Source organism: Rhyacophila brunnea, unplaced genomic scaffold (genome assembly GCF_057557595.1).
Source record: "Rhyacophila brunnea isolate RB1 unplaced genomic scaffold, BYU_Rbru_1.0 scaffold_1, whole genome shotgun sequence".
Classification (NCBI taxonomy): Eukaryota; Metazoa; Arthropoda; class Insecta; order Trichoptera; family Rhyacophilidae; genus Rhyacophila; species Rhyacophila brunnea.
Window position 1 is genome coordinate 33,715,304 of NW_028232751.1, and position 17,551 is coordinate 33,732,854.

At 29.7% G+C, this 17,551-nt stretch overlaps 1 protein-coding gene across 4 annotated transcripts in view; it reads left to right on the forward strand.

Moving 5' to 3' along the window:
* Hk (potassium voltage-gated channel subfamily A regulatory beta subunit hyperkinetic) overlaps nucleotides 1-17,551 on the forward strand; it is a 118,870-nt gene that overhangs the window by 90,939 nt on the left and 10,380 nt on the right. For all 4 annotated transcript variants that reach the window (XM_085943390.1, XM_085943381.1, XM_085943372.1 and 1 more), the window contains one exon: nucleotides 15,741-15,883. In XM_085943390.1, coding sequence (XP_085799516.1) covers nucleotides 15,741-15,883 — 143 coding nt within the window. The remainder of the gene's footprint in view (nucleotides 1-15,740; nucleotides 15,884-17,551) is intronic.

Consider the following 17,551-nt stretch of genomic DNA (forward strand, 5'->3'; position numbering starts at 1 on the left):
CAGTGTGTACGCGCGTTAGAAGTTATACTTCTTTGGCGTAATAAAACAAAATTAGCCGTTACCTGAGTCTATTAATATTACAGTGGATTAGGTTGATGAAAACGTACGCGATTCACCTGTGTTTCATATAGCACGTAATTTAATTAATGTATTGGACCAAAACTCATCTTTGCCATACAGCAGTTATAATCGATTCAGAAGTGCCCATGATGAATTAATAAAAAATAAAATTTTAATATATTTTTTGAATTATTTACCAACTCAACATTCACAAAATGTATTTACTTATTGATATAGTTTCACTCATAAATAATACTTACATAAATATAGCCTCAAATCTTGATACATAATATTTACAATCAAAAATAAATATACACTCCAATATAAATAAAGTTTTATGAATATAAATAAGCAGTGTGGAATGTTAGTCTATAGAAATTTGTTTTTGACATTTATTATGACACAATATAGGTTATGTTGACAACACGTGCACTTTACTTGGTTGTATTGAACGACTAACTAAATGACACTATGCGCATGCGCATGTACCCTTGATACCGAAATAAATATAATAATAAATTATGCGATACATCGACGCGCGCAACTTCGTCACACGCAAAAAATACACTCTGATATGTTTTCCCAAACGCGCCAAAATAAGTATAACTTCAAGCGGCACTTCACTTCGAGTGGCAAAAAATATCTGCTGACCGGCAGTTGAGAAACACTGATTTAGAGAATACTTTAACGGCCCACTTGCCCAACGTAGGTCAAAATGGAGTTTTTATGGTATTTTCAAAGCATTGGCCTGAACATTCCTTAAACGTTGTAGATAATCTTTTTATATAATTTTGAAGCCATAAATTATCCTTTATATTTATTTTAAACATTTTATGACTGCATAAAGTATTTTAATTACATAACATAGTATTCTTTTAAACCTTTCGATCTAATGTATTAGAATATAGTCAATTTTCAGTACATCTATGTGCAGTGGTGTTAAGAGCTAGTAGATCAAGAACAAGTGTTGCAAGATTTGTTAGATTTATTAATTTTTAAACGCATTTATAAAACCATATAAGTAAAATTTATGTTGATATTATTATAGTGAAATATTTACGATAAAAATTTATATTTATAATCCCTGTGATCCAAAATTTGACAAGAATTAGGCATTTTATTATTCAACAATGGGTAAGATTACCACATTTGAAGATAATTCTAAAGATACTGATTATAAGCTATGTCTCTGACCATTCAAAGATGATAAAAACATTCTACGAATAATGATTGTTTTATAATAATTATTGACCTAAGAATAAGATAGTATTTTTTTTGAAATACGCCATTTCTATTGGCATTTCCCAGTGGCTAGGCTACAACATACGACCGTAGCAATTATTAAATTGACAAACTATAACTGTAGTAGGGAGTAAGATCATGTTGACGCTCGTGTTTGAACATGTACCAAACCGAAAAATAATCGTTTTTTTTTTGTTAGGTCGTATAATAAATGTCGTTATAATTCGTTATCTTTTTCCATCGTAGAAGTTAACATTTCATGACTACATAAAATATATTATTACCATAGATGAGTATTACTGTAAACGTCATCGCGTTAAAATCTTAATCAAAGCCATATTTTTTACATCAAATGTACGTGATCACTTTTTAAAATTATTATTTTATCAGAACGTAGAATATAATATATTCAATTTTAATATTGATTAAGGTAAGTATATTATATATATAATATATTGCATAATTTTTTTATTTGGAGTTTGTAATTTACCCATAATTTTGACGTTTAAATATTTTATTACAACACATTATATTTCAATTTTAAGGCACTATGCTTCAGATGAAGCATAGAGACACAAAATTTTGTATATAATCATACAAATTACTATTTATTGTAAACATTACACCCGAATAGATACGACTAATCAATTATTGGCCAAAAATAATATTATTAAATATTCTAATACTAAAAAACAAAGAAATCTCTGGAACTCCAACATTTTCAAGGGGTTTCGGTTCCTTTTCGAGGTTTTAATAAGGTAGGTACCGGTATGAGTTCCAGTTCCAAAATATTTAAGGGGTTATCGAGGTTCCAGGATTCGGGGTATAGCGTATCGAAAGAGTACTTACCGTGAGACATTTTAACAAGTCCTGTTAAAAATCTCGCAGAATAATATAAATTGACACAGTTCTTTTTAAGATCGCCAATTAATATTCTCCCGAATGAAAATAACTTTGAAGTAACGATAGGATAAGTAATGTCATATTAATAAAAAGTATTTTTACCCTTTCGTTGATGTAAGTCATCGCATAGTATTTGTTATTATTTTACAATTTTATTCAAAAAGCTATTACATATTGAATAAAAATAATAGTGATAATGACAATATTGCAAAGTAATAATTCTGTTTTTACTAATTTGTTTCATTACAAAAAATGATGTTTGGTAATAGGGATGAGAGTGACTGTTTCATAATTTCAAATTAAAACAAAAATTAATCGAACGTCTTTAAACCTTTGATTCGAGTTTATAACTAATTGAATGAGTGCTGTAACATCGTAAGTCATGCAGCAATCATAAATTAAATAAAGTCACGATAAAAATATTTTGAAATTGAGGTATAATCTAGTTTTTGATCTGCGTCTGTGACACTTTAATTAAAAGCTTTAACCTGACTAGACTAAAGGTACAAATATATAATAATAAATTATACAACATTATAAAATTTTATTAAAAAAACTTTTTTTTACCATGTCCGATCCTAATAAGACCATACTATTATGGGCCTCCACAGAGTGGAGGTTTGTATAAACAGATTTTTATTTTTACGAGAAATGGATATTAGGTACTTTCTCAACCTATTAGGTCCATACTCTGACTCAAACACAAATTGAAAAACAATATGTGCACTTGCCAGAACTAAGATTCGAACCTGGGACCCACGACGTTATAGGCCGACGCTTAAGCAGCTCTCTATAATTATTTATTTTTGCTAATAATTGATAATAATAATATTATATTTGAACGATGTATCTATAGTCTAAGGTTTGAACGCACTGATTTCATTATCATTTTAATTTTCATACATAATATAGTTATGTACTGCTCAACTGAAAATAATATATATAAAATTTAAGATGTTTTGACGATTATTTCAGGAGAAATTAATTGTTTTAGAGATTCGTGATAGTAATACCTATTCTTGAATATGCTGTAGAATACGTGAAATAAATGATTTTTGCGCTAATGTTTATTGGATCCTTTTTCGTGGTTTTATTGAAATCATTATCATTTTCATAGAATTACTTTGACTCAATTTATGGATATAGTATAATGAAATTCTACAGAGACAAACGAAGAGGATTTTTATATATTATATGAATAAAGATATATTGTTTTATAACCAATAAAAAGTACAGATTTTATATTAAAAAACTTAAAAGTTCGCAAGTTGAATATTTATTTAAACTATGGACTGTAAAACTGATTTTAAAAACTTTTTTTTTTTGTAAGGAGGAACTTATAAAAAATTATGTATTGAGTGCATATTATGGTAATAATGAAACTTATTCACTCGAAAATCACTTGAAGTGTCTTGGCTATATATCTCGAAAACCACCTGTTATTGTATCATGAATTGTCGATGGTATAGCATAAAATAAAATATTTTTTTTTGATTTATGGTGAATAAAATATGAACGTAAGACATCGATTATAAGCATTATTATACATATCTGGAAATTTTTTTGATATGTTTTAGTGGATCATTATTAATTTTCAATTTGAATTTTGTATTACGAAATTTACATGACTATGCTACTAGATTAGAAAAAAATATATAGAGATCACCACTCAAAATCATCAATATTTATATCAAAATACCTTCCGATCAAAACTGCACCCAAGCAAAATCTCATGCATAAGTGACATAACCTAATTTGATGTCTTGTACTCTGTCATTGGAATGGTGAGAGATGGCAATTATCATCATTTCTGATGTTATACCATTACACACTTAGAATGCGCTGATACTTTAATGAAAATCTATAGAGCCTCAACTGTGGCGACGCATAAAGTCTGGGAATTTTAAAGGGCACCCACGATATGTATCATTTGGCAAATATTGAAAAATCACTTCGATCATTATTGTCTTCAGTGAATAAAATGATAATAAAACCGAAAAAGTGGATCTAATTGAAGCATGTCCAAAGTTGGATGGAAAATTTGATCCTTGACGCCCTACTTGTGACAGAGTGAACGCATTCTGCCGTTCTTATTGTATCAAGCAGCATGGCTTACATTATCGTTTTATTTCGATTTAAATTAAACAAACGTATATCCGTAGCTAAAATAATGTCACCACAAAAACTCTCGACTTGGATTATATACATTTTTTAGGCGTAAAAATCTGATGAAGTTATGGGATAACGATTGATTTTGTTAGAAGGGCGAACATCGATTAAATATCTTGGGGGCTTAAGGCATATAAAAGGTTGGAAACTCTGGTCTAAAAATAAATCAAATAATTACATAATAATATAGATTAACTAGTCATATCTTATTTATATACTGATGTCCTAATTGGTCTTCGTTCGTTTTGTCATGATGAAATCCGGCTTAGCGTAAAAGAAAAAGTATTTTTTTGATTTCGTTGGACGCCTGGGATATCAGCTTATATTTTTTACATAATGGACCGAACATTGTTAAATATTCTGCTGAATAGATAAGATGAAACATACGTGTCCTCGTTTGAATTATATTTATTTATACGCTGTATTGAATATGAATATTATTCATGGTTTTTGTTGCATGGAATGGGAACTGAGATTGATTTGTATATACTATATACTAAGATTATTTATTGTAAGGTTTAAGGTAAGTAACGTTGTTTGCAATACCTGTAATTTAATACATTTTATTTTAACTTAATATTATATAATCAATACCCCTCTAAGAACATTAAAATATTTTATGATTTGTATTAGTACATCGTATTTTCGGAATATTTTAATCATTAAGATATTCAAGGTATCATATTTAAAAATAAAAAAACGGTTTTCGACAATGTCATAGTTTTAACGAGTACTTTTTAGTTTAAAAAATAACAATTTTTCTAAAAAATAAAATGATGTATATCTTAATATATATTGAATCGAGTTTTGGTGCCGTCAGAAACCAAAACTCGAGTCAAGATAGATTAAAAAGGATATCAAAATACATTTAATATCCTTTTATACTTTCTACCAAATTGATGTTAATAATAAAACCTAATTAGAAACAGGAAACGTAACAACTTTGAATTTTTCAAATATCGTCTTCTTTCTTTAAAAAAGAAATACAAATAACTACATTTTAATGATGAAAGTAGTTGTAATAATGTTTATTTTTAAATTTTTGAACTTTCTAAATTCACTCGCATCGGTTTTACAATCTATTTTGTATGTCGTCAATCGTATATAAATATTGATGTTACAGTAAAATTAGTTCGTTTAAAATGCAAAGAACTGTTCTATATTTTCATTGAATTTAAATACACCATAATCTATTATACAGATACGTCGATGTTGAAAATATGTGCGGCATGCAGTTCCACGGAGCGTACAAAAATAAATCGCCATATCATAATATGATAAAGTCCTTGCTCGGAAATGTTTTGTGAAAATCAAATAATGAAGCGCACTTTCCAATAAACAAATTCCAGAAATTTTTGCTTGTATTTTTAAAGTAGTTTTCGCTGAATGTTATATGACTAATAATTTTAATAATATTGTCCATGGTTGTATTTCAGTAACGAATGATATTAATTGGCATTCAATTTATCAGAGTGAGATTTATTTTTATACAGGTTCTCAAATAATTCCTTTTGTTTTATAACATGTAGGAAATTGTACAACACACCAGATTATTTTTAGCTATATGAAAAATAATTGGTATTACATAAATTGTGGACGGCATGGCTTTTATACAAAGTATATAATTATGAATTATTAGGGTTTACAAAACTTACAACTTAGAGGAATAGATAATATGTAGTACGTAATGTTTTGTTTTGTGATGACGATGCTTCTTTTCATGTTATGGGCATCCGATTGAATATTATCTCGTCATATTCAGATTCGAGAGATTTTTTTGGAATTCGTGCGGTGGTGATTGAGATTTTTATTTACAAACACAAACATAGATACGTAGGCATGCAATTTAATGTTTTATATAAAAAGAAAAATATCCTACCCATATGAAGAATCGCCACAAACGACTATCTTTATGAGATCCCCAGTTTAACTACCATAGCTAAAGTGATATAAAAGCTCTTTGACAGTGTGCAATACGAGCGCAGATAAAGCAAAAATAATGAGGATGAGGAGAGGAAAATGCAGGTAGAAAATTACAAATAAAAGCATTACAAACTTTTAATTGAAACGCGAAAGAGCTTTCAACATAGTTATCGAGACTTCGTAAGAGACGAGATCAACCATTTTTTAATTTACTATTTTGTACTGTAAATGTATCGTTAGTAAGTCTGAGTTATAATACTTTATAGGGGAGTATAATACTACCAGAAGCATCTGGTGAGGACAGAATGAGAAGCATGTAATTTAGAACAAATAACTGTTTAAATTATTTATTTATGAATGCGCACCTAAAAACATTTTAAAGAAAGAAATATATTTTTTTAATTCAAAGATAAACTTATAATTTAAAAAAAAAGTTATTGAACGATATTCTCTTATAACTACATAATAACAATTATTATTTCATGATTATTTCTTTTATTAATAATTCATAGTTTCAATGTCAATTTCAATGAGCGGTCATATATGTATAAATACGAAACCGTGGGTCGCAGATTTGTGTAAAAAATGTAGAAATTGTTTTTTTTTTTTTAAATTTATACCGGATCGATTTATTTTATTTTTCATACAGCAGTAATAAGCTATGAAACATAGAATCACAGAATTAGCCCAGCTTTGAGAAAAATACATGAATGTATTGTAAACTCACCGATTATCTCTCTTTAATGTTTTAGATACATACATAAGATGTAAATAATATTTTGCCAGTAGTACCTACCTACTAATCAGTTAACAAATAATTAAAACTACAGTTACGTGAAGAAAAAATATCCAATGGACTAGTCTCTTATAGACTAGCAGGAATTCTCGGTTAGTCTTATTTTGAATATTGAAAGTTGAAACGCTATAGCCCCGGGTTTTCCTAACGTTTCCTGCTATGAAACATGTCGCAAATCCTGAAATTTTAAAGGAACACCTAGTTTATTTTGTAGAGGAAAATAGTACATAATCAATAGAATTTAAAAAAAATGGAAAAAAAAACAATAATTATGTTTTTAGTACAAAATTATTTTTAAAATATAACTAAATGAAGTTCTTAATATGACTTCGATTGTTTTGGGTCCTTGAATTGCAAATCTTAATTGCTTGATACATATTATAAGAAAGTTTAATTCTCATAACTGGCGTGGTATCGAGCCTGCTCCTGGGCTTTGACTTATCACCATAATAAGAAAATCCTACTTCGCCTGTCAATATGCAGTCAAACATGTTCGAATTTATTGTAGCCGTTACAGCATACAAAACTAATACATATTTTCGCGGAAAACCTATCAATGTTCCGCAGAACATAATTTGGGAAACCCTGAGTAGTTCCAACTACTATGACAACCACCCTCATAATAAAAATAAATCGAGAAAGTAATTGAGAATACAGTTTAGTTTTATTTTTAAATTAGAAATTTGTTAAGAACAACCACGTCGCTCGCGAGCCATGATTGGTAGATCTCTGCCTTAGTAGAATTACCGTAGAACTGCACATAAGTCTGGACAATCCGTAAAGATTGCAAGAAAAGTTTTTATGTCATTAGGTACGTCACGATATTATGAACTTAATTAATTGAATTAAGCCTCAAATAGATGCACATAATATCTAAGCATCAGAGGTACCTATGGTGTTATTTCTGACTTGGGTTTTAAGGTTCATTTATCAGGTTTTATATTCCAATAGGTAGTATAATTAGATCGAAAAATATTTTGATAAGAAGAAAGATAGTTTAACATAACGGAAGGACGGAGTATTTGATAATAGATATTGGTTTTCTTGCATAATAGCTCCTGTACACGTGCATGGATTTATTTAAACCAATAGTGTATATTTTAAACTATCGCTATAATAACTAGTTGGGATTTATATTTATAAGGATACAAATTTCTGTGTTCTACGATGGTAAGTATAACATTATCCTAAAAACTATTCTTCCTTATAATATTGTCATTTTAAATAGTCAACACGGATCTAAAGATTGTTTCATTTTGTTAAATAAAAAAAAAAAACCACATGAATGTGCGTATTTTGGAAATCAGGTTGTTATCAGTAGGTACATGGTTATTTTATGAATATTTTTATCATTAGAATAAGTTCTTTAGAAGATGAGAAATGATTTAATATGTATAACACATGTGGTTTTTAAATAAAAAAAAACAGAGTTTTCTATAAAACTTGAAATCGTATAAAAATCAACTAGAACTTTGGTATTGTGACGCATGAAACCTATATTTGATATAATTTTAAAAAACAAGTTGTCACACGTACAAAATCGATAAATTAAAAAAATAGCACTATGATTTTTTCAAAAAACTGTTAAAAATCGGAATTTATCTTTTATATAGTTTTATTTTAACTTTAAGGTGAAGCCTTTACTCTGCTTTTCTACAAGAGGCACCTAGCTGAAAAATACGAAGCTTGCAATTTGAGACATTTTTTTTGATAATTTACAGTTTAAACTGTATTAATTAATGAATGTATCTTAAAACATTAAATAGAGAAATATTTTTTATTTTAAGTCAAAGATAAACCTATAATTTAAGAAAAATGTTATAAAATGTGAATTTGGTGTAGGGTCCCACGTTATTATTACATATTTTTTATAGTCATATTTTATTATTAAATTTAGTTTACTAGGTTCTCTATTTTTTGTGATAGAGATTTTGACTAATTCATAGTTTTAATATTTTTTATATTCATTTTAAAAACATCGATTTTTATAAAATTATAAATGTGTATAACTTGAAATCCTTTTTATTTATATCAAATCGAGCTTCAATGTTGGGACCATACCTAAATAAGATTTTATATTGGTAAAAAGCAAAATCCAATATTCGCGCCGGTATCTCTGGTAGTAACGATTGATACATTACTCTGAGCAATGTTTGGTCTTAGCTAATCGGATTCCTTTCGACATTCTTAGAGAAACGTTTACATTCATATATCTTCACTTCACTTCATCATAAAACATAACACCATTTCTTATTAATGTCCTCTGCAATGAGCCAATAAGGAAGAAGTACACACGGTGGAAATACATAAATATATTACGATAAAAATCAAGCGCGAAAGCCTCAAACGGCTAGAAATTGTTGTGTTGAATTATTTAGCATTTCCGTCAACTAATTAATTCCATACTAACGCCGGAGTATTTATATAGTTGTTGAGTGAAATATTATAATATTTAATTCGCAGTGATGATTAAAAGCTCTACCAATAATTACCTATTCGGTGGTCGGCTTTGCATAAAGTTAGATATCGTTTATATATAGGTACACTGAATGCATCCCAGTTTACATTTATCGGATCAGTCTGCGGTTTTCAACTTAACGTACCATTTATAATTTTAATAACCGTACTAACGACGTAGTTCACTTATTACATGTGAGTATCAACTTACAACTAACTAGTCTTCATTTTATTAATATACTCGGTGAAGAAGATGTAGAGCGCCCTTTGGCACTGAAACTTTAATGATGTGTAAATAAACAAATTCAAATCAAGTAACATTTATTAAATTATAGTGATGTCAAAATCATTACATATAGAGTCCGGGTTAACTATGCTCATTTCTTTTGTAAATAATTACAAAAGGTTAAGTATTGCGAATGTTTCAAATTTAAAATTGTTATAATTAATAAAATTATTATCACCATTACCAACTTAGTTTTGTTCTTGCCAGATCTAGCATTTTGGAATAGGTAACAAAAAAAATATATTTGACGAATAACGTTTAATCTAGCATTTTCGATATTACAAACAAATTAAAATTATCATAATGATAGCCTTTTCTACCTTATTTAATAATATATATTATCAAAAAATGTTACAAATAATATTTAATGTTGATTACATTTTATTAGTCTTGTCGTGAAACCATACATTTTTCTTTAATCCTTGTTTTTCAAAATCATTGTTAATAATCATGTTTTTGTTAAATACATACTTACTTAGTTGTTTTTACACCGTTTTTATATTTTGATATTTGGTTTAAGGTTACCCGTCGTTCTTAATGTCAGTATGAGAGAATATTGGGTTTAAGAAAAGATGTTAAGAAACTCTTCTTTTACCTTTTTAACTGACCTGAACTTCAGTTAGTATGAAAATTAGTGGAACAGCGATTCTCTATTCAACTTCAATTTCATTCATTTTTACTCCATCTCTATCGAAGAAGGTTTTCTTCATCATCTTTAGATGTTACCCTTAATAATTTCTGATGGTCATTCCTGTTTAGATAAAAAAAAAACTTTCTAGTCCACGTGCTGTCTCACTAATAGACAGTTGCAATGGCGAAATTGTATAAATTGGGCATTGAATTGGCAACTCATCTATCATATTCCTTGAGTTGCCCCAAGCGACCTCTTTCTGTTTCACGAATTAAAAAAAAATCGCGCAGTGGGATGAATCAATCATCGCTGCAGTAAATTGCTATTTTGCATAGTTCGACCAAAACTATTTTTCAGACGGCACGAAAAAAATGTAAAATCATTGAACCAAGTGCGTAGTTGGAAAAGAATGCGATGTCGAAAAATATAATTATTTTATGTAAAGCTAACTTCGTTGTATAACCGCCATCTGTGAAAGTCTATATGATTGGTTTAGAAGTGAAAATGTTAATTTACCCACTAACAACAATATAGTTTTAATTAATTTTCCGGCATCCAGCCATTAATGTTTACACAAATTTTTGTATAATCGATTTTTCGCGCTGTTAATTCTTTGCGAGGTATTATTACAATTGAATAATGTTTTTCTCTTCTTCTACATTTTTTTTTTACAAATATTGGTGTCATATTTTATTGTGTTGTTAACTAAAAATGTTATACTTTTACGAATATACATTTAAAAAATATCGTCGGTGTTTTGTAAAAAGGGCGAATTAACCAAAATGCTACTTTACAGGAGGAGGATTTTTAACTTTTGACATTTATTTGTTTTTTACCTGTAGATGATTATAAATATCTAACAAGTTTATAATAAAGCTTAGAAAGAATACTGTCATTATAATAGGTATTATTATATAATATTTGAAAAGGCATAATATGTCACATTTGCTTTTTATTTCGTAATTTTAATTAATTTAATTTTAGTCGATTATCGTTTTTAAGTACTTTCCTGTAGAGATAAAAATTCGCCATTTTTACATAACAAAGCTAGTAGGGTACATATTGTATTTTCATTCAAATCTCGATTTCGCCAAAATGGTTGATTCGCCCTTTTTACAAAACAACGACGATATAATTATTGCTCCAAACAGTCTAAGCAATCAAAACGTCTAAACTAATGTTTCTCAAATGCATACTTTTTAATCATTTCAACATAGATGTTAGACTTGGCTTTAGACTTAGAGATGGCGTAATGCAGGATATTTAAAAATGTGTAATTTTAATATACGTAATAGTAAGAAAAAATGTAAATGAATTGAAAATTAATACAGGTAAAATTAAATTTCAACAAATGAAATAATAATAACATAATTTTAACATTAATGATTTTCCCTTCTTCATTATGACAAGGTTTATCACCTGGTATACCAACTAAATCACTCAAACTTTTCTGAAATTTAAGTAAACGGCTGTAGAAGAAAAAAGGAATTTGAAGAATTACGTCGTAAATGGCAATCAATCTGGAAGAATATTAATATTAAAATAGACACATTAGGAAAATAGGTGAAAAAATGTAAAATTGCAATAATCAACATATTACGAAGCTAGTTCTTCACTGCGTAACGTACCAGTTTCATCGATGGTAGCAGAGTAATATGTATTATATAACAATGCTGTAAACACGTGAAATGTTGACCACTACCTAGATGCAGTGTGTTTTCAATCATTCATACATATTTATTTGAGCTGATCTGTATGTCTATAAACAGGTGTTTTTTATTATTATTCACCAGTGAGTCAATATCTACAAATTGTGATTTGCCTTTCCTGTGGGAACTTTCCGATTACTGATATAAATTACTTTAATCGGTGCCTCTAAAGAGTAACCGTATGCAATTTTCCATGTAACCTGTAACATGTAACATAATGTGTCCACACACATGATTTCATCCCCCGCAGAGTACTCACACAAAAATATTGTAAAAGAAAGTTTCCTTTGCCAGATTAATTTTAGTAATAACCAGTGGCGACCGGTGAGTTATTTTACTGGGAGTTCACTTTTTTCACCTGTTGACTGCAGTAAAAAGGCATTTGCCTTCATCAAAACTTCACCAAAAATTCAAAAAAACTATTGGTTTTTTAATTAAGTACATTTAAAAGAAATCATAAATAACTCACCATTTATTATTTGTTGTCCCTCTAAAAACAGTTTTTCTTGAAAAAAAATGGATTTTAAACTTTTACACAAACTGGTTGACACAAACTATTTGTTTTGACCGAATTATTAGTAGGTACTACCGAAATATCTCGTATCTGGCAGTGACCGGGATTTATTGTTCATTTGTATGAGAAATCCATTCTTCTGTTTTTTCATAGACACAAATTTTTCAATTACGCGTTTGTTGAAGTCAGGAATCTCTTGTACCTATCATTTTTTTTCGATACTGAGCATACATAATGCGTTCAATCTTGGTTGCGCGATGGTATTTCTACTAAAACACTTAATCCGTTTGAGTGTGGAAAAACATCTTTCGCTTTCCACTGATGTCATCGGAATAGTACAAATTAAGTTTAATAGTAAAATCGTTTCCGTAAATGTGTCAATGAGACAGGTCTGCTGCTGCTTTTAATACGAAGGCGTTCTTCAAACGTATTAGAATGTTTTTTTAAGTACTCTACATCAAACGGTGCCATTTAAAAAAAAAACTAATGTACACAGTAACTAAAAATATCACATTGAAAAATAATTTAACAAACGCGCACCACCGTTTTACATTAGCAATAAGCGGGAACTGAATGCCGATCTTGATTTGTTGCAGCCGGAAACCACGACAATATTACAAGCTACAATACTATAACTTGCCAACGCGTGACAATCTCGTCTTCATGTTAGCAAATGTTTTATTTTATTGAATGTAGGTACAATTATTGAGAATATTACCATGAACAATGCCATTTATCGTTCAATTCGAATAAAAAATAGAACTTCCGCTTATGAGAAGCAATATATTAAGGAATGACTTACTTCAATAACATATTAAGAAAATAAGTGACCTGATTTAATGTGGCTCTTGAAAGCAGTAACTCATCAAAATTGACATTATTAAAGCATTTATTTAGCCGTGATATTTTACGATTTCCACCCTACCACGCATGTTAAACCCCCACAGAGCTAGTTTGGAGAGATATCATAATTGATAAACATTGTGAATTTAGTTGTCAAACTGAAAAAAAAACTTGAAGTTTATTTTTAAATTGTACTTCGCTTAAATTTGAGAAATGTTGTCAACATGTGCGGAAATTTAATATACGTACTGTGAAACGAATTTATTTTTATAATAATATTGAATAAAAATTGTCAAACAATAATTGTTGTGTAATACGGGCTGTATGGTTTTAAAACCGAAGATTCCCGACTTTATTCGAAGTAGGCATTCGGACGTGAGCGACTTGAACCGTCGCTCGCGTAGACCACGTTTCACGATGAAAAAACATGTAAATATTGGTTTTACGTGTAACTCTTGCTCATTGCAAAAGCATTAATCGATATAAGATTTCTGGGCGCTTTTCGACAGACGAGCGACACGGTTTATCGCTCAAATCTTTAAAATAGCCGGTTAAAAACACATATTAGAATTTGTTTTTGTATATGAATTAGTGACCACGGCAATTAATAGATCAGAACACTTTTAATAAATCAAATATAAATGAAATACTTATTTAAAAAAAATCTTTTCGCATAATTTGAGTGGGTGGGTGGGTGTTCACCGCTCGAGCGCTCTCATGAACAAATCGCCACTGGTAATAACTATAGGTGTGTTCAGCGTACGTAACAAACAATTCAAGTGAACAATACGATTGCTTGCACAGTAAAGTTACATATATAGTACAATTATACCTATTTTTTAAAATATAAATAATTATTATAGAAACCTTATCCCCAAAAAATGTCAAAAAGGAGTGGATGTGATATTTCAAATGCGATCATTAAGAAGAAATCCTGCGATAAATTTAAATTGGAATGGCTCTCTGAAATCGTCGAAACAGAAATTCCATCTTCAATGTATTCGTAAAAAGCAGCACTCGAAATGGAAAAGTTTACGAACCGGAGTGCTCGACAATCTTCTAAAGATATTTACAAAGTCATCAAATTTTGTGTATTTTATAAAAACATTGTAAACATGTGATAGATTTTTATGATGTTATATTTAGATTATTTTTTTATATCGCATATCTAGCTCAGACTGTCAAAATATTTTTTCTACGAGACGGAGCGATAATTTTACCGATGTCGTGAATCGGAACGGCGCTGCGGTCCATTTCGAGCCCTGGCAAAAAATAAGAATTGGTGATATATTTGTTCATTCGGAAACAGATTATTGGGTCAAATGCATCAAGAAAAAAATTTGAAAAGAGGTCGACTTTTGAAAATAATGACGGAAACACCCGAAAAACGAAAGAATAGGATTCAAAGTCAAAGTGTTAATTATTGATAATGTTGATTGATAATTGGCTATAAAAATAAAAATGCTTCTTTGCTGTCGTACAAGATATTCATAGTCATGTATCTAAATACAGAGATATTCTAGAAAGCTGGGGAAGTAAAAAATATGCGTTCGAATTTGTCGATGTCATTAAAAAAGATTTTTTTGACGAATTACGGAAGTCTCGGTTTCATACATTAATTGTTGATGAAAGTACGGATATAATATCTGCAAAAATTGCTAATTTTGTACGTTAATTACTAAATTCCTTCAAAAAGTTTTAATGAAAATTGTATGTGTGTTTGTGGGGGGGGGGGGGGTGTAAATTTACCGCACTGGGTGACGAGTCAGACTGCTTAGATGCGTTGATGATCCTCACATACAATGGAAAAATTAGAAGAAACGTTGCGTATGGTATTTTGACTATATGATTTTTTAATAAACCACTTCTCTTATTCAATGAATAATAATTGTCTCGTGCATATACATACAATAATAAATCCATTTTTGAAGATAAACACGTCACCCGACGGGACTTATAACCACCGGATTTGCGTCAGTGTGCTTTTAAAATTAAGATACGGGTATCAAACTTAATTACGATGGTTATAACTTTTTTACATGAGATGCTTATCAATTTTATCGATCTTTAGTAGGTATTTGCATGAGCTGTTTTTAAATGATGTAAGGTTCCATATGATTTTTTGTTATTTGTGTACAGATTTTTTCTTTCTTCTACGTCTTTGTGTCAAAGAATAATTAATAATATTATCTTTTCCTTGTCCACAGATATTACCACAACTATCACCGGCTATTATGGCCGATATAGAAAAGATTATAGACAACAGGCCACAACGGCCACCTATGGTCTCAACCTTAGCTCTTAGAGGTCAAGCGAATGCTGGACAGCCTGGTGTGCCAAGAGTCGACAGGTCAGTAATCTGAAACATTTTTCACTGGCGTTGTTTTATCAACCATTTATTTTACTACATCTTATTGACTAAAAAAAAATCTATCTGTGTACACGTACGCGCGTTAGAAGTTATACTTCTTTGGTAACAAAACAAAAACAAAACTTGTGATAACCTAGATTCTTCGACTAGCTCTTAAATATCTTGTTAAATTACATACTCAAGAAAACGGACCGCTTATTGGAACGCCGTTGGTTTATTTCTTTACACTTTAACTTATATTACTAAATTATATAATTATTTATAGTTGTTTTTATTTTTAAAGTAACAACTGCCATATGACGTTTAATAGTTTGTTTGCGTAAGGAATTGCAAATGGCCGATAATAATAAATTCGCTGCCTAGGCAACGAAACAATTCTAAACTATAATATTATACTCTATAATAAATTTGCTGCCTAGGCAACAAAAACAATTCTAAACTATAATATTATACTGTATAACCGTCATGATTGGAGTATCATACTGTGGCGTAAAGACAGTGCGTTCGGCTGATACCGAACAATCGGTGGTTCGAATCCAATCGAGTGCGTTTATTTTTGTGTGAAAAAATTAATTATGTGTTACATGTCACATGCCAAAAATACACTCTGATCTGATTTTCCAAACGCGCCTAAAGAAGTATAACTTCAATAAAACGATCTAATCTGAAACTTTTTGTTACGTTTTTACTAACAATTTTCACGTAATTTCCATATACCCACAGGCTTTAAATTACATATACATGTGCTAATGTGGTGACATTAGATTTTATACAAATTTTGGAGCACTCTAACACTCTTAGCATAATGTATCCATATGGAATACAGCAATCGTAAAAAAATATTTCCTTTCTTACTGTTAACAACGCGGAAACGATTCCGTTTATTCGGTCAAAATAAATAATAGCTGGGTATCCGACATTAGTATAATACATATTTTAAGACGTATATTATGATACATATACATGCGTTATTGCCTAAGCGTGTATTGTCATTTCTTTAGTTTGTTATAGTCGTTTGTTTCCATCTAAGAGGCACCCTTTGTCACTGGTAGTAGGAATTGCAATACCGGTATTTAAAAACCGGTATTCCAGTATTTATCAATACCGAAATACCGGTTTTAGAAATCAAAATACTGAAATTTTCGGTATTAAGAAACCACACTCGATTAAGTTTTTGATGATGAATTTAATATTAGGTATTTCTTCATTAGTTCATACTGTATTTCCTATTCAAGTGTAAAAGTGACTACGTGTAATAATTAAGGCGCTAAGTGACAAAAACAAAAAAACTGACATTTTTATAGAAAAGTGTTCTACATACAAACGCCAATAACTTCAACTATGGTCTAAGTGCCTCAAGCAAGTCAAAAAAATACAGCAAAATATTTAAACCTGTCGACGTTGTAAGTCAGTTGGCCTGTTTTATTTATAATGGTGTAAATAGCACTACAGTGGTCAACCTCATTCAATATAAAATGGCTGACGATGGTGTGTTGACACTTGCGAGTTCTTAATACCTAAAATTTTAGAAGATGCCGTGATTGCTTCACACTGTAAAACCACATTTTTCAAAAGGTCTGCTTCATGAAATTTTACTGCAATGACTCGGTATTTTGTAACTACAGGCAATACTACTTTTTGGCACTT